This window comes from Clavelina lepadiformis, chromosome 5 (genome assembly GCF_947623445.1).
Source record: "Clavelina lepadiformis chromosome 5, kaClaLepa1.1, whole genome shotgun sequence".
Lineage (NCBI taxonomy): Eukaryota > Metazoa > Chordata > Ascidiacea > Aplousobranchia > Clavelinidae > Clavelina > Clavelina lepadiformis.
Genome location: NC_135244.1, coordinates 19,691,869 through 19,716,596, shown reverse-complemented (window position 1 = coordinate 19,716,596; position 24,728 = coordinate 19,691,869). Strand labels below are relative to the sequence as shown.

At 36.7% G+C, this 24,728-nt stretch overlaps 2 protein-coding genes and 1 long non-coding RNA gene across 3 annotated transcripts; 1 reads left to right on the top strand and 2 right to left on the bottom strand.

The window, feature by feature from the left end:
* Window positions 1-2,471: 2,471 nt before the first annotated feature.
* Window positions 2,472-9,877, bottom strand: LOC143461231 (uncharacterized). Its single transcript, XM_076959066.1, has 13 exons — window positions 9,517-9,877; window positions 8,210-8,394; window positions 7,758-7,819; window positions 6,776-7,369; window positions 5,806-6,562; window positions 5,532-5,694; window positions 5,024-5,234; window positions 4,283-4,849; window positions 4,023-4,159; window positions 3,779-3,886; window positions 3,511-3,692; window positions 3,042-3,296; window positions 2,472-2,897 (listed from the first exon to the last, which is right to left on the bottom strand). The coding sequence occupies exons 1-13, from the start codon at window positions 9,659-9,661 to the stop codon at window positions 2,694-2,696; spliced, it is 3,570 nt and encodes a 1,189-aa protein (XP_076815181.1). The 5' UTR covers window positions 9,662-9,877; the 3' UTR covers window positions 2,472-2,693.
* Window positions 9,878-13,526: 3,649 nt separating this feature from the next.
* On the bottom strand, window positions 13,527-16,906 carry LOC143461232 (phospholipase B1, membrane-associated-like). Its single transcript, XM_076959067.1, has 13 exons — window positions 16,758-16,906; window positions 16,585-16,655; window positions 16,355-16,430; window positions 16,156-16,214; window positions 15,786-15,897; window positions 15,564-15,669; window positions 15,431-15,482; window positions 15,154-15,300; window positions 14,839-15,018; window positions 14,644-14,748; window positions 14,389-14,484; window positions 14,171-14,233; window positions 13,527-14,023 (listed from the first exon to the last, which is right to left on the bottom strand). Exons 1-13 carry the CDS (start codon window positions 16,819-16,821, stop codon window positions 13,700-13,702), a joined length of 1,455 nt encoding a protein of 484 aa, XP_076815182.1. The 5' UTR covers window positions 16,822-16,906; the 3' UTR covers window positions 13,527-13,699.
* Window positions 16,907-20,893: 3,987 nt separating this feature from the next.
* On the top strand, window positions 20,894-21,819 carry LOC143461234 (uncharacterized). The gene is made up of 2 exons (XR_013118025.1): window positions 20,894-21,297; window positions 21,393-21,819. It is a non-coding gene; the product is annotated as an uncharacterized LOC143461234 (long non-coding RNA).
* Window positions 21,820-24,728: the final 2,909 nt, after the last annotated feature.

The window sequence follows — 24,728 nt, the reverse complement described above, 5'->3', positions numbered from 1 at the left end:
GAAAAGAAAGCTTTCACAAACAAAGCATTTCATGGTGACATTTGTTCTGCAAGAAAGTTGTATGAGCAATAAACATATAGGCTACCACAGAAGCTGTTTTTGTCACGGGAAGAGTTAATAGCTACGCAGATCTGAAGAAGTAATATCCGAGTAATATCCAGTCCATAGACTTGTTTAACCCTATCCTAACCAGGCTCGCGACTTTACTATTTTAACTAGGTGTGGCCGACCCCGCACACACATTTTCAATCGTTAATTACTAGAAAACTATACGTCGTAAACTGATCGGATTTTTAAAGGTTAGTAGAAAAATCATCTGGCTTCCTGTATACATCATAATTGTAAAACTAAAGAAAGTGAATTTAGTGTAAATTAAGTATTTCTAAAAGTGACACATTTCTAGAAATTTTTCTTGTTACGCCGCGCCCCCGCTGTGCGGAAAACCAGCTGACCGCGAGAAAAGAACACAAGAGAATAGCTAGTCGAGTTAGTGGTGCGTAAATGAGTAATACGCTTCAATGCGGAGAGAGAGCAAAATTATGAAAATATCACAATATCTCAAAAATTACAAAATCCAACTTTATCAAACAAACATTGATAGATAGCTGAACATTTTTTAGGAAAAGTCACCAAATTTCAAGTTTCTACAGCAAACAATGCAACTGTACGCCACGTTTTGCTGTGACTGTGTGCGGGAGAAGCCAAGCCTAGTTAAAATAGGTTTAAATAGTGCATTAAAAAGTAGCGGCAAATGTCTATTTTTATTCCAATCTTGTGTGCTGAGATTATTCTGGTTGAGGAAAATCTTCGGTTTCTCTCATTAGCGAGGTCTTGTTTCAGCTCAGGGTCACGTACATTTTTGTTTGTTGAATTATTTCACAAATAGGTTTTCGTTTATCAAAGCTGTGGCCCAGCTATATCAATCAAAATCAGAAGGTGTGATGTAAGCCAACTTTGGTCAGTTAAGCGGCTTTACCATAGGCAACCGGAATCGGATTCTAGACATGCAGAACTATTTCTAGGCAGCTAAAGTCAACTCAGCAAGGCGCAGCGCTACCGGCTGAAGTTGTCCTTAGACTTTGATCTGTTAAACTTAATCGATGTTTTTGCAGCAATGAGACCCTTTTGCAGAAGCATTACCGGGCCTTGGATGGAACGTGACCAAAATCATGTTATCGCGGCATAGCTACCTATATGTGTTGTTCAAAGCCGCCCATATATTTATCCAACGCTCTAAACGTCTACCGAGAAAGGCCTATTAAATGCTAGCTCAAGTGATTAATTTTTTTCGCTCTTTATGATTTGTTGTGACAAATAAATCGAATTTGTATGTGTACGTTTTGTTGCATTATTCAAATAAATAATTAATTAATCAATTTTCCCAATTTTGTCTTGAATTAAATGAAAGAAATTGTGTGCTTATAGAATTAATTATTATATTACTAATTAGAATTAATATCAATAAACATTTCGAACATTGGCAGGCAAATGCTTTTTAATACAATAATAACGAATTATTCTATATATCTTATATATTAACACGGTTGTTGGAATTTTAATGAAGAAATTCTTTGCCTATCGACCATGCTTTATCATCTATGTGTTTTACGGTCGTCATAATTGTTATATACTCATGACTGGACAAAGTCATTACCGATATTTATGGGCAAAGAACTAATCGGTTGATGTGACACGGAAGTGATTAATTTGTTTCAAAAAACAGATGATTTGCCCCAAAAAAAGCAATGATCAACCGAATACAGAAAAAAGAGCCTGCTATAGATAAATGAAACTGTGATAATTTAATTTGTGGTCTTCCTTGACGGCGTTTCTTAGTGCATTTGGTTGCCTTGCTTGTTGTGGCGGGGCCTTTTACTTATTATTTATAGTTTGCTTATTTATTGCTTGGTTGATTTATTATTTATTTTATGTGTAGATACTGGAATTGTAAGTTTACTAAAGCCCATGTTGAGGTTAATAGTGATTTGGTTCATCACAGAAAATCGATTACAAAAAAAAATAACAATTAACAATATTGCTTGCGAATAACAATCGCCGTTACCGGATCTCGCGTTTGCCCTATGCAAACAATTATATAGGCTAATTTATTCGGAAATCAATTTCTGATCTATTATTTTGTTGTAGACTTGGGTGGTACATCTAGCATACAGTTGCATGCAAATATTCTGCCTCATGGTGGTGAAGTGAGTATGACCCGAACCAGGTCCTTCATGACGTAAATTTTGGAAATGGTTGCATTGCCTGTGCCGCCAAAGTTAGTGACTAGACTGGAGGTTTTATATGACCAGTTCCTTTAAAATCATTGAAGTGCATCAATGTATTGATATAAGCACCGATAACAAAAGGACATGGTTAGTGTCATACCAGCTGGACGTCAAATGCAACGGTATGGGCATTTCCTTTTAAATTCCTTGCTTTCAATATTTTATACACTTTCGTTATCAAGCAAGTAAATTTTTGTCATTTTACATCATATAAAGAGCAGTAAGACATATTTTCTAAAATTACCTAAAGATCTTAATTAAGTCAAGTGAACATAGTAGCCTACACCTTCGAAAGATTCATCATATTCTATGCAAAAATATAATCGCAAACTAACGTATAACTTCGTTTTAAAATCCTTAAAAATGACCAAAAATACAGGCTAAGTAAATTGTAATGCATATATGTCATTATAGAATCGTGTCGTATTTGGTCAAACAGTCAATCGAGTACATAAGGAGAAGACACCCTGTTAACGACTCCAGGAGTCCAGCTGGTGGGTCAGACATCATGTCTACAACTCGATGTAATCTTGAGAGAGCTTCTTTGTGATTATTGCAGAATTTATCTTTCTGCCAATTGCATAAAGTATCATATGCTGACCTCCAGTTGGCCTGCATTAAAAAAGCAAACGCTGTTGGGAGTCAATGACGTCAATGTCTTTGCTTTGAAAACCATCGCTGAAACTTAGTTTAATTTACTGGTTGAGAAGTTTATATAATATTAGCCACGATTGAGATTTCGATCGAAATTCTTACATGAGCTGATATTTCGCTGCTCCACGCAGATGAAGGAGACGTCACCACGTCGCCATTAGCAGGTTCCTCGGATACCTTACTAATGCCCAAAGATCCAGTTAGCTTTCCCCAGCCTTTATCTATCATGCATGCAGTCGTTAGGAAGCACGCGTCCGTTATTATCTCTATTGCCACGTTGTGCTCCTCAATATACAGCAAGCCTCTGACCACTTCTTTCAGGATATTTGTACGGCTAGTACTCGACGAACAATACTCCTATAAGCAAACGCGTAGATAACCATCCCTTGCTGGTTAACGGACACCCTTACCACCCAAAATTGAATAAGACTCTTTTGGAAATACTAAAACAGTTTGTCTGTGCATGACCGGTACGTATACATTTACCTGTAACATTTTTATGAAACTAGCCTAGCTACCGCTAAATTAGCGTCCATACTTTATCGTAGGCTACAATACTTTCAGTACTTACGGTAAACTTTTTAAAAAAATAAGTTTTTTTTTCATCCCGCAAAACTGTGGAGGGTTCTCTATCAATAACTTGAAATGCAAACGTTTGCCCAAATCTCAAGACAACAGCAAATTGACCGCAGCTGGTCAATGCTGTCTTTAGTTTCGTCATCACGGCAAGAGTAGAAAATTTCAGTCGCTCAACTACCGTACAAAAAGTTTAAAAATGGTGCTTGTTAAGTCAAGCTAAAGATCAATCACAGAAAACTAAGGAAAGTCAAACTTCTCACCCGATACAACGGATCCTTCCACTACCTTCTGCACAGTCACGTGCGTCTTTTTCCACTTAACGTATTGGTCATACTCGACCAAACGTACTTGGTTTGTCTGCACTAAGCCTGAAAACATGAAGAAAATGTAAGAAACGATGAAGGAAAGCGATTTAAAGGATGACGTCGAAAAAGGTTATAATATATTACAAAACATTGACTGGGTGTCTTAGTATTAGTAGGCTACTGATAAATTCAATTGTACCAATCTTATGTCTGTAGTAACAAATCCAGTAGTCCTTACGACCGTTTGGTCCGTTCCACCAAACAGTGTGGGTACTGAGGATCGGGAGATAGTCTTCTTGTTCATAAGTCATGAAGTAGGACATCATCAATGGATCTCTATACATGTAACTAATGGGTAATTAACATCTACAAATTAGGACTTTTAATGCAAATACATAGTGTGTAATCCGTTTTAAACCAAGAACATTTCATCGTGTTGTTATTAAAGTTATCATTTACTTTTTGTTCCTGTTAGACGACTTGAGTACGTATCCAAGCCGACCACCTAGTAAATTCCTCTGTGATCCAGGAATTTCTCTGGGTGCAAATATTTTGCCCTTGTCCTCTTCTTGGGCAAATATCCACTGGTATGCAAAGTCCTTCCGTTTAAGCTTGTGCTGCGCAGCGACGGACATTTCAACGTTCTCTGCTAAGCGTTTTGCTACGACTGGTGACAAGCATGTTGGGTAATCAGAAGCCTCAAAAGATGTTAGATCAGCAGCGGAGCAAGTTAAGCGATGGATCTGGTTGTCAATCAAGCCTTTTAGCTCAACGACGAACGTGCGCTGGCTTTTACTTGTCTTCGGCGTTTGCCACCTCCCTGTAGTGTCGCATGCTTTCAGGACAAAAATGCGATTTACTCGAGATTCATTTTTCAGTTCCTCTTCGGTAAACAGGCAGTCAGCTAGTTCATTGTGGTCAGCTATTGAAAATATCGTCGATTCCTTGATGTCAAGCAACATTTGAAATCCTTGCACTTTGTGAACAGCCAAATTGTATGAATTCAGCAGACACAAAGTAAGGCCACTGCATTAAAAAGAAAATAATAATTAGCAGGCAAGCATGAGTTTCAAACAATCAGATTTCATTTTTGATCATAACATCTTTTCATATACTTGCAATGGACAATGTCGGTAACAATTATACAAAATATCAGAGGTCACCGAACTATGATAAGCTACGATTGTAAAGATGGCTTACATCAAACTTTTGTGCTGAACTTTCATGTAGGGCGGACAGAATCCTGAACTTGATATAGATACGCAGAATGTGCTCTTGGTAAATGTCTCCATAGGTCCATAGATTCCCACCTGAAACGACTTTAAGGAGATCCTTTCCCACAGAGATTCCAATGTGAAATGGTAATTATCGAGCTTAACGACGGGGACCACAAAAATCTGACACCCGTTTCCTTGAACATTTAAATCTTTTCTGTTTAAGCAGTGACAACATCCTTACAAATTCGCAAGGATCACTTTAACTTGTATAAACAGTTGTGAGTTCTCGAAAGCAAGACCTCCAAGGTATATGAAGCCTTAATAAACTACTTAATACTGTTGGTATACACTTTTACTCGCGTTTGAGTTGTATTTCCGATGACCATCAAATACTGGTTTTACTTTATGCCATATCAATTAACCGTTTGCATGAATGTAAATGGATCAAGAATATAAAAAGCCCACACATGATTTGTCATCTATACACCTACCTCTGTCAGCCATTGGAACACGTGACGCATCTGGTGTAACCTGCATGGTATTTCCGTATAGGTAACATCGTTTCACTTCAAAGAATGGACCGAACGGTGAAGAACTTTGCAGACATGCATATGTACAAGATTGACCACTATCGTATGTCGATTCAGTCTCTCCCTGCGTTGAAAAAAAAACACTTCGAGTTTAATCATAGCCACAGCAGGCAGAATTTCTGGCTTTGCTAAAAACTAATTCGTTTAGTGTAAAGCGTAAAACATCAGTTCTAACCAGCTTTGATGCTGTACGTCTTTTGAGTTGGACGTTAGTGCTGACTTGCAGACATGCACCTTGTTCGAGTAACCTCCTATCAGCAAATTCAACACGGACACTCGGTCCTGCTATCACAAAATTTTGGGCAAGGCTGCCGTTGAGCAAATGCGCTTTTACTTCTGTCTCTTCATCAACAACCAAATTGTTATTGATCAGCAAGCAATCCGGAGGGTCCACTAGACCAATGATTAGGCGACCGTCACAGATGCTGTGGTCCGGGCCGCTGCAATTGTAATCTTTTAATTTGGGATCAAGTTTTCTGCCGTTGTTCCCCGATTGGGAAAATCGTTTCTTTGAGTAGGAGGTGATGCTGAATCTTCTTTCTCGCAGTGACTCACGCTCCCGACCACCCCGCGCAAATCCGGCGCTACAAGCGCAAGTCTGAGGTGGAAGCTGAGAAGCTGACGAGATGTGAAGAGATACGTCAGATCCTGTGACCTGAACGACCCCGCCGGTATGGTCCAGCTCTCTCCATACATCTCCTGTGTAGAACGACCGCACCTTCATGCAGGTGTCTCGTGACGTTGATGTGTTTCTGATACGTGTTGATTGGTAGGCTTCGTCAAACGTAAGTTCCTCAAACGATTTGTACGTGTTTGTCCTAGCGCTATCAGGCCCAACACTTTCCTTGCTCTCTTCATCAAATATCACAGAATTCATTGACTCAGATAAATTCCGCTTCGGTGCACTTGGTTGGTTTGAAGAACTTCGACGCCTTGGATGAAGACGAATTAGTGATAATGATACTTTTGGATAACTAATTCATGAGGGTTACAATTATACACTGTATAATAGCCTATACTGTCTTTGTCTAAGTTGTTAACATCAAACTCTGAAAGTATGCAGTAATTCGTATTTAAATTTAACAAATTTTTCTATGTGAGTTGAAGCCTAACTCTTAATTCATAAGACTGATAAAGATACCTACATTGCTCGGAAAATATTCTTCAAAGAGCCTCGTGATTTTGGCGGTTTTCCCGACAAAGAAGCCTGGCGAACATCCATTGTCGAAAACGACTTTGTCATCTTCCCAACAGTCGAAAACCCCAAATCATTTTCGTAAAACCCATCAGCTTGGGGTCGATTAACAAGCATAGACGATGTTGATTGCGACATACCTTCTCCCTTGTTGTACATAGAATACTTAGAGTGTTGAGCATTATAACCTGTGTGAGATGGTGTGACGGGAGCGGAAGTAAGTCCGAATTTGAAAGCTGGCGATCCAGGACTTCGGCGAAGTGAACTGCTGGTGGCCGGAGGTTTTGTTGCTTTCGATGGAGAACTAGCCCAGCTTGACTTGGTCTGCTTTAGCGAAGCCGACTTCATTTTACAAGTTGTTATATCACTAACGGTAGATGGAACCAGTGGAAAGTAAATGCCTTCCACTTTGAATATGTCCTGTGCTGTATTGCCGCTTTCTGTGGACGATAGTTTTGCAAGACTGGTTGCAGTTACAGGCCTATACCGTGTTATATGAACAAAAGCTTTATCTGTAGAAGAATAGTGTCCACCAAGACGACACCTAAATAAACAAAATAAACAATGAGAATGTAGCTATGTTGCCTACGTATCGCGAATATACAGTAAGATGATTGATTGTTTATTTACTTGGCAACATAAGAATTTTCTACGAAAAAGTGTATAGGCTATAGTGTATATAACTGCAAAATTGTGTTTAGATGATATACATTACATGATAAGACTCTGTATAGTGCACCATAAACAGAACATATGTTAAGTCATTTAAAACAAATTGACATATTGATAAAAAAATATTTATTTTAACATAATAAAAAAACAATCACATAACGGTCTTTGAAAGTGATAGATTTGTGAACAAATTAACACTAACACTGTCGTACTATTAGCATTGTATTGACAATAATTCTATACTGAATGTAAACACTTGCCTTTCGTCGCCAATGTGGGAACGGTGTACTTCTTCGCGTAACACTACGCTCATAGATTTGCCCTATAGTAAGCACAATTGTAGTTAAAGTAGGCAATAGTATAGAATTATATCGTTATTGTTTCACCATTCACTGTTGGGAGAGAAAAAGATGTTGCTAATTGAGTAACTTTTACAACGTAACAAACCCAATTATGCTCACATACAATCAACAAATGAAAAAAGCGGCAAAGCCTCCAGGGTTTAAAACATGCAAGCTGTCGACTATGCTGTGGTGCTACCAAGATGAAGGGTTAGTACGGGCACCAAGGCACCAAACCCAACATAGAACAGAATCGTGGAATAAAATCTCCGCAAGACAAAGCAAACAATTCAAAGTTTAAACCCATTTCATCCATCAGTCTGTGAAAGATGAATTATCAGTAAAATATCTACAAAGTTGGAGGAAACTACCTGTGAAAGAAGAAAACTAACTCTCCTTCTACTTGCGGTGTCTTCCTGATACCTCTGCTGCACATCAGTGTGTCGATCTTTCTGGAAAACTGATTTAGTGCCACAACCGCTGCCTTGTTCTGCCTTGAGACTGTGTTTTGCTTTCCCTGATTCTTTCCTCGTCCCACATAACGATGCTTCGTCACCTGAAAGGAAACAAAGCAAATGCGTAAGCGGCTGCTGTACACGCAGCAGTAGTGTAGGCAAATACAGTATTGCTATGATGAGTCATTGATGTGTACGAAATGGATATGCTGTAATGCGCCTGGTATGCCTCTATCGCTATAACTATAAAACAATATCTATAATTGAGCAAGCATATGTACTTCCGGCATAATTCACACATGCGGGTTGCTAACTGCTTTTTTGTCTATTACAGATTTCGAAATTGGGTATAAACTTTGTTAGTCGTTACAAACGTAAGAAGCGAATTTTATTCACTTGCGTATTACGTTATAACCAGGCTACTTTACTCGAGTGAAGTACTTGAGCCAAGTATTACTCGAGTAAAATTTTCGTGGTACTCGAAAGTATTCGAGTACTATTTTTCGAATATCCAGTTGTACTTGATTGTTTTTAAAAAACTTGTATTGGTACTTGTTTGTCGACCTTAACAATTGAATCGTTATTGCCTTTTAATCTTTCTTAAGTAAATTTTCCAAACTATAAGTTTAAGCTACAGTACATGACATATGGTTTTTTCAAAGGATTTTTTATTACCCCTGTGATTATGTATACTATGTGAACGTAAGGTGCGATGACGTAGGAAGATGATCTCGACCAACAGTGGAAATAATAACAAAGGAATCAATGAATTTCTTCGGTAATTGCTGCACAATAATAAAGTACTCGAGTAGGCTACCTATATTCAGTGGCATCCAGGCAGGATAGCGACTGTCAAAACAGCGACTGTCATAATGGCTTGGCCTGGTACTAGTACTCGCATGTTTTGATAAACTACTGCGCTGTAAGTGGGCCGACTTGTACTCGAAATGAAAATTAGTATTTATAAGTACAGGTTTGCATCATCAATAAATAAACAGCGCAGAATTTGATTATGCTTTGCGGTTTTGTTAAAATGAAGATTACGAAGTACACGATGCCATGTTAAATGAAGCCTACAGAGATCTCGCATACGCGGTTTGCTTCATCAGAACTTCATTAATATATACTGGCAACGATACATAACTAAAGTCTTGTTTAAAATTTTGTTTTCTAATTAATCATTGCTTATGGCAGGTGCTAACAAAACCTAATAATATACAAACCTGAGTCTTTTAACTTTCTATAAACAGCTTTTCCTCTTTGTTCTTCTTTAATAGGTTCGGCTCTGTTGAAGAAAAAACGCCGAAAAGTTCGGGATGATTCACACAGTTGAGCTGCCCTTGTGCATGGGAAGCTTTCGCGTTGCATTTAACCTCATATAAGCAGCAAGAGTAAGGCAAAAAACTTCCTGAAGCAACATTTAAACAAATTATTGGAGGCAGCTATTTAACCGGAGATAAATATATAGGCACTACATTATGATGTAGACTTTGGAGCTTTCTCCACAAACGTTAACCCAGCCCAACCGCTTTCACGTGCTTACCTCAACATAAGCCTATAAGCTATCACAAGCTTGCTCAAACCTTAATCTAACCGTGATTAACAAAATATCCAACTCGTTACGTGTTTTTTCCCATAACAAAATTCTCTATCTGAAACAAGGCAATCTGTCGCCAAAACAAACACTTTTAAAAATATTGCGTCGCAAATCACGCTTCATTTAAGCAGGGTGAAAGTGCAGTTATCAGAAAACGCATTAAGCTATGCGACTTCTCATTATCTACACATGAAATGAGCTTATGACATGTGGCATCGACTGTTATATAATTGCCACTTTACGTAATAATCATCCTGTAAAATGTCATTAATAAGGTCAAACACACCGATACATTACATGGGTTTGATTTATATTCAACATGGCATAGCAGACAGCTAAAATGGCTGTAATAACTACAACGATGACGGCCATGACCTTAATGGACAACGGTGGTATGACGGCAAACTCAGTGTTTCAGTTCGTATTATGAAAGACGAGACGCCACGTTGCTAAATATGTCTCTTATCTCGTAGAATTAAATGGCAATCTGCAAGTCTTTTTTGAATAGCAACATTAGTTAAACGTCATTGTCAAATTATTACCGTCAATGTCCGACAGTCATAGCCCAATGATCTTCATTGATCATTACCACCATTATATTTATCGCAATTTTCAGCGCCCAGACACTTAAGTAATATTAAATGTTGTAAAGATAAATATTACAATTAAAAGCGAAAGACAAGTCCAAAACAAATTGACCTAAAAATCAAAAAATAATTGTCAGTAAGTGCAGTGTATGGGAGAAATATTTTTGCAATGAAGTTTATTTTTGTCAAAAATATGCTGCAAAAACACATATTTGCTGCTAATTAATGACAGAGGTGGTGGTAATGACGTCACGATGTGCAATGAACAACTTTGGTAACTGGTGTTTGAGTCGTGTTTTTTACGGGTTTTTACATGTTTTTTACGGGTCAAGGTTAACGACCGCAGCCAAGACTAAGCAGAGCTGTATAGTTTAGCATCTACCTTCACCGATATAAATACACCAATTGTGAGTTAGTTTAGACTTCATTAACGCAAATTATTTGTGTTGTGCGCTTAAACAGGCTTAAACCATATCCATACCTAATGCCATACATTTTTGACAAGAATTGCTCAACCACAATAAATTATACTTAAAACGCTTACTGACAAATCATTTTTGATTTAAAGTCTTATTCTTATAGTCTTCTTATAGCCTTATTATTTTAAAGTTTATTGGCTTTGAACTTACTTGAACACTTTAAAGTGTTATTAAAACTATACTAAAACTTTCTAAAAGGCATTTGCGACAAAAAGCCTTGTTATGTAAACTGTGTGCTAACATCTTGCTCAACAATGTACCTCCTCCACAATGTAACCGGAAGAAACACAGCATTTTTCGAAAATACTGCTGCCTTGTTTTCATAACCGCCAAAAGTTTAAACTCAAAGTCAAGATCAAAGTACGGACTGTGACCAATAAACAATTTAAACCTCTTCATCTCATCGATGTTTATCTATTATTAGCCACACGGTTAAATCGCTACAAAGCGGATTAACATTATTTCATTCCACCCATCTCTGTTTTTTGCTGACAACTGACAAGTACAACGTAAAAGCCCATTGAAACCCGACCGCACACAACACACTTAGACACAGCTGAATGTGGTTGCGGTAGAAAGACCTATAGGCCTAGTTATTGTTGTCGGAGCTGCTGCAGAAAGGCATGCAACTAAAACTGGAGCAAATGTCACCTTGGGCGAGGCCAACTAATTAGCCCACTTCTTGGTTTTATAGTTTGGTTTCGACGCCATAAATTGCTAGGTTAACAATCGAAAGGTTGTTTGTTTTAGCATCCTATAACTTTCGCTCTGGACATTTAGTGGAGAAAATAAACGATACGATTAACGACTGCAAAACAATGAATCCGTTTTCTCACTTTTATTTAGCATTATCCTGCAAACCATAACAATGAAGTTATACATAAGTCTCAGGCTGAGTCGCTTTTAAAAGCTTTTTATATGTTGTAGGTTAACTCTAAGCTTCCTACATCAAATCAGTACTACAAAAATTTTAGAAAATTTCCAGCCATAGAAAAAGGCAAAGGTTATATTTAGGAACAAAGTATTTCGATCTATTTACGACTCATGCTTAGAACAAAAAAAAAACGGAAAGTTTATGTCAGATCTCTCAAAGACGCAGTTTCAGGCGTTATTGAAAGCTGACGTTTGTATCAACGCGTAGACCTACACAGCGTCTCAATCCTTCTGAATCCAGTTTGTAAACGTTTTTCAAATGTTTGAAAACGATTTTCTATCGGAGATGTAGAAATCCATAATTGGACCCGATTACGCTGTTAACCAAACACCACGTGATGTATAAATACAGTAAATGCTGTAGACTTACGTATAGAGCTGAAAACAAAGAGATTAAGCCATCAGCTGTTGCTGCGATTACAGCCACATCCTATCAATTGCGAATGATTAGGCAGCCTAAGCCAAAAACGCTATTCGCTTTTCTCATGAACCCTAGAAATAAAACTCACGTCATTAAAAGTTATCAGACTGCGTATTGTTTCATTTCATTATACACGATTTCTTTGCAAGAGCGGTTCGTTTTCCTTGCATGCCCTCAAATTATATCGGCGGTTAACTGAGGTTAAACGTTCCAACAGCATTAATACAACCATTTACAATAACGATCCTAAAATATGCCGATGTCGAATCATGTCAATTGACATACTTTTTTATCCTTGAGTTATGCTCTTTATGGGATTCAATTCAGTGTTAGCAACTTAGTTCAAAAAAGAAGTTTCAATCGTTACTATGACTGGTAAAGACATTTTTTTAAATAATTCAACATTACAGAAAGACATACTGTCACGGGAATATTTTTACTCACCTGTTTTAGAAGCGCTGCATTTTAATGTCGTACCATCCAATTTTTAAGGCTCTTGCACTTGCAGTGTAGGCTATTTTATTCTACACATTCTCGAGTTAAGAAATTGAATGCTATAAAAAGTTAGAAGAGCAATGGTGGGCTAATGGACTAGCCGTAAGAAAGTTTCCTGGTTAAAGAAAATCTTTCGTTGCAATACGAAGTTCAATTTTGTAGTTAAAGTAATGGCTGCTTAAGGAAGCCCAATAAGTGGATTCATAGGTTCATTGTAATGAGCCATCATAACAGAACGATTAGCGTTATTTAAACAAATTTCCCGTAAAACCTATATTAATAAAACCGTCATGTTGTTTTATAGCTATAACGTCAATTTGTGCTGCAGTTTATATTGTCGTAAAAATTTAAGTTACATTGCATCCTGACGCATTATAGGTTACGATATTGCCGTAACTAAACTAACAACACACTTGTTATACAAGAACCTACTTTGCAAGGCATAAAATAAACAACAAGCAAACAGTTAAGTTATTGTTTTTCGATGTTTCACTACCGCGACCATTGTAAACGTATATATTGTCGTAAATATTAAAGCAACATTGCATCCTGACGCATTATAAGTTACGTTTCACTACCGCGACCGTTGCAAACGTTGCCTGTGCTAAATTTTATTACAGCTTAGCAGTGTTTTTAGTGCTTACCAAACGCTGCCGCTATGTTTTATCGTAACTGTTTTATAGACATAACCTGGAGTTACTTCGTACCAATACTCCCGGGCCGGTGTTCACTCGCAATATATTTTTAAACATGACTAATGTGAATAATTTGGGTTACAATGGTAAAATACGTTTGATTACACGCATAAGCCCTGCCAGCCCGAATTATGTTGAAAAGCGGTGAAGTTTGACAATTTCAAAAAGAAACAAACGGATTGAGACGATATAGCTGCGACTACAATTTCTTTTCCAAATGTTCATCGCTGTCTCCCATAACGCTGTGCTCGATTTTACTTTTCTTTCTAAAGCAACAAATCATGACTAAACCCTCGAGCAAAACTGCGGCAGCAAGAATACAAATAACGGCAACCACCCAGTCCTCAACAGGCTCGTTGCATTCCAACTGACACAAAGGGGTGGTATTTTGGATTTCGTTGTTTTTTGTTGTTGTTTTAACCGGTGTTGTTACAACTGTAGAGACCTCAGACTCGGGAGTTGTCCCCGATCCTTCCAAACCGTAAATACCGCTATTCACGTTGGTGTAGATATAGGGAGCTTCCTTTGATAAATAAAATGCTAATTGTTATTGGAATATAACTTATATAAAACAGTTTTGTTTTAAACCGAGGGGTATAGCCTACATCAATTGATGCAGCAGTTAGGCGTAGACGTAAATTTTATTGTAACTTTAAATGAAACAAATTACCGTTGTTGGACATTTCAGGTCTGTGATGCTCCACTTTGTGGTTTTATTTCCGACTGGTTCGAGCTGATCAAAACAGAAAAGTTATTTCATCAGATTCAAATAAATTTATAAAGCTACATGAAGTCTGATGTACATATGCCCCTCACATATCTATAAACGTCTAGGAACGTGATTCTAGGATCTCTATGATAAGTTTCAGTGCAGCTTATAAACATTACCATGTTGTTCCATAAATTGATCGCTCCCATGGCGTGGCCTTTTGTACTAAAATGAAAGCAGTCTGGCGCAAAGTAAGTGGCATCAACCTGTCCATCCTGTTATAAACGTTATAATTTCTGTTGCATATAACTATTTAACTGATAACGCGTATCAAATATATTTAAATGAAGCAGATATATTATCAAATGTTTTAATAGTTCAGCTATATAGTATAGGCTAAACTAAGTTGTTAGATTATGTGCTTAGAAAAATACTTCTGTGTAAGGTAGCACTGTATCTCTTAAAAACGGTTGCAAAACCACAGTAAAATCATCTCTTGTGTCGTAAGCTCCACTCAAAATGTAATCCTCCACCAATGTCTAATATTTAATTAAACATTTTAAAATTGATACAACGATTTAACCTTCAACAAAACATCTAGCGATGCGAAGTACAAAGATGAACTTTACTTGGTAGCGCTTGTTGATTTCACGAATATTTTCCATTTCAGCTGCATTGGCAGTGACAATATAACCGCAGAACGTCCTTTGCAGAAGCCTGCACACGTTGGTTGAACCAAAGCCGTCTGATACGAGTGGTAAGAGGTAAATTTCCAAAATATCCACCACGTTCACAAGAGTTCTTGGTAACTGTCAGACAAAAAACAGCCTTTTAAGCAATGTTTTTGTTGTCTACATTTATAAGCACATTATGGTCGTCATTTTGTTATTTGTCGAAAAAGATTTTAATAGTGCAAAGTAGGATTATTTTATAAGACAACATACCTCTCTATGAAGAATATCAAGACCTTTTTTAAGCTCGTTGAAATAAGTTTCAGGCGAAGCACCATTAGGATCTCTTTCCAAAGCACACAAATCGTTTCCCCCAATGAAGATAGTGACCAATTTCCAGTCGTTTTCATAATTAGTTCGCTACAATTTGTTGACGCATAAATTCATTGAAAATAATAACATTATTTGGCCTGCAGGCGTTACTTCAACACCAGACATTTATGATAGAGTATGTCTAAAAAAAAACGAAACAGTTAATATTATCATTTACGTTGTCGGTTTTCATTCTTCTGACGAGATCAGTGGCTTGATTGCTCATGTCTCTGTGAAGCGTGTAATATGTAAATAACCGCTGCTGTAATGCACATTTTAAGCTTATATTACTGCACATTAAGTAGGCTTACCTTGCTCTGGCACCCGCCACGGCGGCATTGAACCACAAGTCCCTGTCCATGTAACTACTTCCGACGGAGTAACCTTTCACTTTCGGATTAAATTTTCGAAGAATATCTGTATCGTGGTCATGAAAAAAGGAAAATGAAGACAGCCAAATCAACAAGTTTCATTGCAAACCATTTCATCAGACAATATATTGAAACAATGTAACTATGAGCTGCAAACTTTACTTGGTAATGTTATTGACGTTGCTAGCGTCTCTTCCCCTCCTATTGTCCAGGAAAGCCCACGGTACTCAGTAAGAATTCCCACTGCCGTTGCCGCATCAGCACCATTTGCCGCCTGGAAATGCGTTCGAGTAAGCAGAAGAAATTGATTAACTAAATACTAAGGTTAAAGTTTATGAGTAAAACATAGCGTTAGGTTGTTGTTTTTTTTTTCAAATCAGTCAAACGACCATTAAATGTTTTAAAGATAGACTCATTTCATCAAAGAAGGTTGTTTGTAGATATTTGCTTTTTATATGTTGACTTTAGGCCAATATGAACTTCCCTTTACGAACTTATTCGTGTTTATCAGAATGGATTTTCATTAACTCACCGTTAATGAATCCCCCATTGCGCCCACAACATCAATGTCTTGTGGTCGAAGCTGATGCACTAAAAAAAACTAGAATAAAAAGTCGTAGCTCGTAGGCGCGTAACTACATGTTATTTACGCGACATCAACGTATAGGTAACTCTAATATTATTACAAACACGAATTACTCCACCGTGTCGGTTATAGGGTATATGTCAACCTGTTGTTGGTTTTGGTGAGCACTGCAAGTTTATCCCAAAGTCGTTGCTACCCGTCGATCTGCCATTTTTAGGAGTCTGCCAATTACATAAGTATCTAAGTTTTACAAATGTATATGTGGCTTACATGTACAGGAGTTGGCAAAAATTTAATATATTGCTTAAACTTCTTAACTTTTAAGTAATTAAGCAATCAGTAATTTTATTCTCTGTAAATTTGTCAAAAACTTACTTGTTCGGCTATGTGATGAGAATTTATAATATCCTGTAATTTGTCCAGTTTACTTAGCCATTCCGAAGAATCTAAAATTAATAGAAATATTACGATAGATACTGTGAAAATGTAGTTGTCGGTGCATTTTTCAGGGCGAAACATTGCGAACAAAACAGATTGTCCAAAATTACCAAAATCCTCCGCTGCTTTACTTTGAATTGCACTGATGGCCAGAATGTGGAAGATGATTTTCATTTTATCTGTTAAAGTTATAGTAAGACTGTATTCCTATCTTTTCAACAACCAAGCTGCGATGAAAACAGCAACCTAGTTTCAATGTATTGACACTAATCATAAACAGCATAAAACAAAGATCTTATTATAATAGGAAACGAACATAACATTTTATAATCATTGTAATTTTTTTATTTTATTACAAACGAACTGTGAAAGTTTTAATAAACTTTTGAGTATCCAACACTGCATGCGTTCTCCTGTCGTTGTGATGAAGTTGCTGCACATTTGCGCATTGGGTCATCAGCTAAAACAAAAAAATGTATTGACAAAGTTCCTCGCCGTCTCGTGATTGCAATAAAACGTATCACAACGTAAATATATTCTGCTCAAACTCACCACAAAACTTTTAAATTCATTGCACATTGTACAAACAATGAGTTATTGGCTCATAAAAAATGATCACATAACTGTGGCCTCTTTTTAGTAAGTTTATTCCTTATTTACTTACAAGTTGCATAGATAGACTATACACACATGCTTGCATGCAGTTGATAACGTCTTTGTTCTCACAACGTTGTTATTTTTGAGTAAAATTCCAACAAATGATCGCGCCTAGTTAACAGCTAATAGCTCGAAAAAGTCAACATTTTTAGGAAAGACTATAGTTAAATTTTTATTTTTCCTAATGGTATCAAATCACCACTAAGAAACTAACATTTTAATTTTTATATCACAGCAATGTTCACAACTAATTGCGCTAACAGTTTGGTGCCGACTTGGTCTCGAAAGCAGTTTTTCTTTACTACTTAAAATCGATATGAATTTAGGAAACGTGGGTCATCGTATTGTCATTCGAATCGAGTGATGATGGATCACAATTGTTAAAAGGTTAAGAATCCCTCACTGCTATCTGTTCTAGCTAGCTTTTAACTAGCTGCTAACAGTTCCTAGCCGTGATGAGTTGATATTTTTCAATATTATTACTAGGGCAACCAAAAGTCAATACGGTCAATTTTTTAATTTTGTCAATTTTGTCAATTTTGCTCAGAATGCTATCAAACAAGCACAATACAAATTTCAGCTTTGTACGACGTGTTAGTTACGTGACGAAGTTATTAGGTCAATAAAAGTCAAAATGTTACGTTAGGTCAAAATACGGTCAAATTGTTTCTTTTAGGTCAAAATCTATTAAACTTGTAATTTTCTAACCATTTTGTAATATTATTCTTCCGTTTTTCTCTTTTCTTGTACCACAAACAATTCCAGTGCCCCAAATTATACTTAGAACCAAAGCCACAAAGAGAGGGAAGGCCTTTCAGTGCGTCTGGTGACGTCACGATGTGAAGGCATTGCATTTGAAACTGCAAGTTATCAATCTTAATACGCAGAAACGAAAAAAAGTCAACACTAGAAAAGCGTTTTGTCAAAATTTAAACTTTTTAGGTCAAAATAAGGTCAAAATTTGCAAATTTTAAGGTCAAAATTTAAACTTTTTAGGTCAAAAAACTGGTTGCCCTAATTATTACGTATAAATGCCAAAGTTTTACAAAGCGATTTAGAGGTTGTCACTTGCAGATTTCGGTTTGTCATCGTTTACGGAATAAAGAAGTAAATAATGTAGGCTTAAGCAATCTCACACTCATCTACCTAAAGTCGTATTGTACGGAAAATCTTATTGTAATTTTTGTAGCGATTGTTAGTGCTGTAACGTATTCCAGGGCTTCTCAAACTTTTTGGTTTTGCGACCCCATTTTAGAAAAGATTTCTATGCGACCCCTTGAGGGGTAGCCTACACGTTAATGGTGTTAAAACAATAAATGTCCAATTACAAATCTCAAGTGGTATTTCTGTCTCTGGCAAAATCATCCAAGTGCACACAATCCACCGAAGTATGGTAACTGCAGCCTACACTAATAAAATAATCTTGTAATGGAAACAGTAAAGTGAATAAAAAAATTAACAAAAGACAATTGAATTTAGGAAAATTAAATTTGTTTCACGACCCCAAAATTACATTTTGCACAGTTTGAAACGCCCTGACGTATTCGAAGTTTCTTCCTTGCAGAATATGCTACCTCATGATAAAACTGTAGCGAGTGGGCTCGCCTGTCACTTGATAATATTCAAAGAGATGCGGTCGACTCACACTTCGGTAGTTATTACCAATGGTTGAGTATATACACTCAAGGACCCCATTTCAGGGTGGACAGAGGGACATGCCTCCAACTTTTGAACAGTTATCATAGTTTATCACAACTGGAACTGAATTCTGTAACTGATAATGCATATCAAACTAAGTTTGTCCCCTCGAAAATTTCCTATCAGACTAGGTCCCGGTATACACTAATAACATGCGTAGATTTTGCGTTTGTTGTGGTTTCTTAAAGTGGCAGTTGCATGCGAAAATCTACGAAACTATGTAGGCTATTGCGCTGTATTTTTCTCAGGTAGCACAATGAACATAAACAACGTGGCTAGCATAATTTTGATATCGTGTAAATTGATATTCCTAATGAGTTACCGAAAGAAAAAATTCATAGCGCCAGTAAAATATTTGTATGGAGGTTATATAGTGAATTTCCATATTCCACTTACGGTAAATTATAACATTACATTTCTCAGATCCTCACGATCCTTACTCCGTAGATTAGTATAGTCCTTTTGGAAAGGCGTGTTTTGTATTTGGTACAATCCGTACCCTAGCCTAGCAATGCGATATTGGATGGTTTCAAATTTTAAGTATGATAGGCTGATAGCTGCACACCAGAAAACAAGGCTGTAGTAAAATGAACGTTAGAATTAGCCCGAGTCGGCTTGGTGGCGGAGCATTTACCACTTTTTCTTGCTCGTTAATTGTTCCTAACCGTGTGTTTTATTGTGCTAGCCTATAACTAAGCCTATACAAGTTCGGTTAGCATCCTAACTTTCGTTCCGCCGAGTTAATGGCGAAAAATAAACAATACCGGTATAATACAATTTTTAGGCCTATAGCGCCTATAGGTTAGCCTAGGCGCTATAGGCCTTTCGATTCCTTGGTTCTATAGTTGTAATATAGCCTATTGACTCATGATTCTTAAACAAAGTGCGGAATAAACGACGCTTTCTTCTGTTCGTTGGCTCTGTTGAGTCCTAAATTCAAGCAATAGCTTAGGCCCATATGAAAATGAAAAAAATACAAACTGCCTATCCATGAATACCATTACTGCTTGATCCATCGGAACGTACTGTAGAACTAGGCCTATTTGTTTGCGTTAGTTATAGGTCGTAGTGGAAAGCATGACAACAGCAACGTTGTTTTGATAAGAATATAGAAAATTTTGCTGGTAGCTAGGGCCTAATTGAAACTGGTCCATGTTTTAAGATTGAGAGTGACTATTTCACTAAAAGTAGGTCACGCAGCTCATAGTTAAAGATAGGCAATTAGATTAGGAGAATTAGTATGCAAAAACTTGATTCTAGTTATTTAGGTTTAATTAAAGTTAAATTTAGATTAGAATGTAGATTTATGTTAGGCTTAGATTATTATGTTATAAGTTATAACTTATAACATTTGATTTATGTTAAGCAAAAATCTGTAAAAAAGAGCTTTGAATGGACAATTTTTTCCAGTGAAATACTGGCAACCTTTAAGATTGTAAGAAAAGGGTTACTAATCTTGTCTATGAAAATCCATTTAAAAAAAATTAAACTGTAAAAATTTAGGGATTTTTGGCACAAAATTTCGCACTTTCTGTACTTTCACATGTTGGCTAGTCGTGTCTCTTATACTTTTCCACACCATCTTGAAAAAAGAATTAAAGCTTCAATGCAAGCCATCACGCCAAAATTTGCGTCTTTACACGCTTGAGTTCTCGTCAAAAACTGCCATACTTTTTAGTCAGGAAAACAAACGCACTTACCTCAAAGAAAGCTAAATTTCCCGTTCAGGCAAAAGTCTGATCTCTGCACAAATCTTTAAATATTTCACCAACCGTAGGAGCTAGAGAGCTCTTCGCACACTTACGCATGATCAGTTCCTCCATCTATCTTAACATTTTTGTGCAGCTCTCTTATCTTCGAGTTTCTTTTTTAATCACTTTTATAGCATTGGTCTAACTTTGATAAGGTACCTAGTAAGTAAACATATTTATATAGTAAAACCTGTTGTTTTTTCATGTCAAGAAACTACATTGCTCTGTAAAAAGTTCTATAAAACCCCTGCCCTTACGACCTGTAGAATTATTTATTTGTGAGTTAGAATTATTTACACCTTTTTTCGGTGTAGTTAGCTGGTGGCAGGCAAGTCAAATGTCAAGGTCAACTCCAGCATCCGTTCCAATTACATTCTCTTCAAATACCCAGTAGAACCAGCGTCTTGTCTCCACTCAAAAGCCTGGCAGCATATGTGTCTGGTACTTATTTTTCTGTTCCTTATTTCTCCAAGTGAAGTATTGGGCTAGCTCAGCGGTGATGAACCTATTCGCTGTCGCGGGCAACTTTGTCAGTTACAGCTGAGTAAGCGGGCCACACAACTTTTTAGCCATACATACTGAAACCTGTAAAATTTTGCATAATAATTAGCATTCAAGCTCAACCACTTCATTTGGCAGGTTTTTAGCTGCTCCCGCGGCCGTAAAAAATACATCGGTTGAGTGCGACAATCTATTGAAGACATAAGGCTGCGACTCAATCGTGCTATCAGCTTTTGATATCGCTTTGTGCAAAGATTAGAAGCAGGTCAAAGAATGTTCGTGACTGCTGGTCTCAACTGAATGCTTCGCCATGCAAGAGCAATTGTCAAACTGATTTGCGGGCCGCATGTTCGTCATCTCTTTATCCTACCGTTCTAAACTTTGTGAAGAGTGTTGTTGTCATGTTCGTCATATTGAGCTAACTCAACTGAGTGCCTTGCGAGTATAATATTGCTTATTTTTTGTCAGGGACTGCATGGAGGAAAAATTTCAATACCAGCCGTTATCTCGCACTAAAGAACCAATGATGTAAAACATGTTTATATTGTTGAAAGCACAGGGCAAATGTTGTCTGACGTTTCATTTTATTGCAAAGGTTCAGCAAGGCTTCAATATTAATAAATACATGATGCCTCGTATACAGCTAAAATTTACCAGTCAGAACACAAGAAAACCAGCTTCAATAAAGGTTCAATTTTTTTTTTGCATTCGCACATTGACGCAAAAAGTGCCGATAAAACACCTGGTACCACATAAAAGATAATGTTTGAAATGTTGTCATTTTAAAGTATGTCATGGAGAATGAGATTACTCAGATTCTAATGACATGAAAATCTTTGCTGTGCAATGTGTACATTTTTTTATCCAAAATTTAGTTGACCTGAAAGAAATATTTTCGCGTATTGGCTAGTCTATCCTACCCTTTTATATACAACCATTTTATTCTGAACTTATGGGCTATGGCCTGTTTTTGTAATTTATTGATCATTGATTTATTCTGTAGGGAAAACACCATGCACGCTGTCTGCATTTATGCACATTTCAACTATTTTTCACCATTTAAATTTCTAAATTTACACACTCAAACCGAAAAGTTTCTCTCTCATCTCTTGACAGTTTCATTTACATTACTACTTGGATAGGCATATAGCTTAGGCCTACACTTTTACCAGGTTACGGCTACCATCTTGTTATCTGGTATGAGCGGTGAAATTTTTTCAAATTCTTGCAGTTGTAGGCCTGAGTGGAAAGTATGGCACTTTTCAACTACAAATCATACATTTTTTGGTGTAATGGTTTGCACATATCCTTTTATTCCCTGTTTATTTATTATAAGTTGACGCTCAAGCAACCTACTTTTCTTGTTTATTTATTATAAATCGGTGTGAATACGAAAAAATTTGAGGTGCAGATAAAGGAGTCTCATGCATGCAAGTGCCCCACCTTCCACTTATATGGCTTATAGGCCTAAGTTCTAAACAATGGAAGACATCAGGCCTACCTACTTTTATAATTTAAAAAATGGATGCATTCTGCGCATCACATGGTAAAGGCTTTACTCAGATGAAGAGTATATGATTGTAACAAAGAAAAAGTATTAAAAAAATTTTTGTACTGTATCAAAGAAAAACTGGGTATAATGCAGAAGTGCACAACCAAATCACGTCACAAGTTGAGTAATTAGGGTCTAGTATACAATGTATTTGGTTGTGCACTATTGCGCTTGACCCGAAAAACTATTAAAAATTTTGCAATTTAGTGATATATCGTTTTTATTTTAACCCCACTTCCACAACCTTACACACTCAGCTTGCTAATGGCACATGGCCATCAACACCAACGATGTTATACATTACACCAGCGTGGTCCAACTTCTTTATATCGCGGGCCAAAATCAGAATTTTTTTTTATCTTGCTGGCCAATGTTTTTAAATTAGAACTGAAAAAATGTGAAATTAGAACTGAAATACAATGTGACATTGATATTAGAACTGAAATTAGAATAGTTCAAAATTTATCTATTAAATGCTGATCAATGTGACATCTGCGGTCGAGGTTCTTCCTCGACAATAGCGACTATCAAAGCTGACTATCAGTTGGCGGGCCAAAAAATCAGTGCTCGCGGGCCAACTTTGGACCACGCTGCATTACACCATGGCAATTTACGTCATACATAACAACACACGTGGCTCAATTATTCGTATGAAATTTTCATTATTAACTAGCCCATTTCGATTTTATGGTGTTTGAAAGACTGAAGTGGTCCAAGTTATTATCTTTTAGGTTTTGTAATTTTTAATATGTGGTTAGTTAAATATAAGAAGTTTATTCCAAGCAAAAGCCCGGCGTGCTTGTAAACACGACAGAAAGTGACACATTAAAAGGAAAACATGTTACAAGAAACAAAATATTAGAGATGTATTGAATTGAACACGAATCTCAATATTAGGCAGAAATATTGACAATTTTTCTTCATCTCACAAATCTGAATCTTGTAAGGAGATTTCAGTCAAACGTTTTATTTTGCAAAACAACAGCAAAATGTTAAAGTTCACTTGTTTCCTTGACATTGCAAATTGTGAATAGTTTGCAAGTGATTTTGTAACTTCAAATACACAAAATACAAGTTGATTTCTAATGTCTATCATACATCATTAATGAAATCACAACTTTAAGTATGATACCTTTGTCCATTAGGAATTCTATAAGTGAAAAAAAGTAATCTTTTTAAAATTTATTCTCCTAAAGTGTAATTAGCTATCTGTTTATTTAATTACGATATATCTAACTTACTATCTATATAATTAAATACTATCTTTTGTACAATTTTACGTAATTCATAGACTGAACATCAGGGGCATGCAACTACTTATCGCGATGGGCCACAACGTACAAGTTTTATGATGCTGAGGGCCAGACAATGGTTAAAAGTATTCAAAAGTAATGGCCTAGTTGATGAAGTGTGTGCATGAGACAAGACACACATATGTATGTTTTGTGTAATTTTATGTAGGTTTGATGGCTTTGTTAACCTTCAATCGTTATCATTTAACATCTTTTACACTGTAAGCTCTTGAGACTTTGTTTTTTTCGCTTCATTAACTGCGTCTTGTGAGCATTAGTTTTTATTGTGGTGTCTATGTAAACAATTGGCACCTCAAGCATCGGTCAATGGTAAGAATTAAACAATAGTTTGAAATATGTTTTTGATGTTCAGATTTTAGATCATTTACCAAAACAAACCAGAAAACATACTTGTCAAAGTGACAACCGTCTTCCTGTCTAATGTGCTTATGAGTTGAACTCAGGAATTTTTGTGCATTTTAGTGTGTTTAAACCAGGACTGCAAACTCAATCAATTTTGAGTACAAGTTTGCCTTTACATAGCTTTTCACGGTCTGAATTTAAGTTCAAGTTTTTGCATATTCAATTATATTATTTGAGTTCAAAGTTGTCCGGTGGGACCGGAAAAGT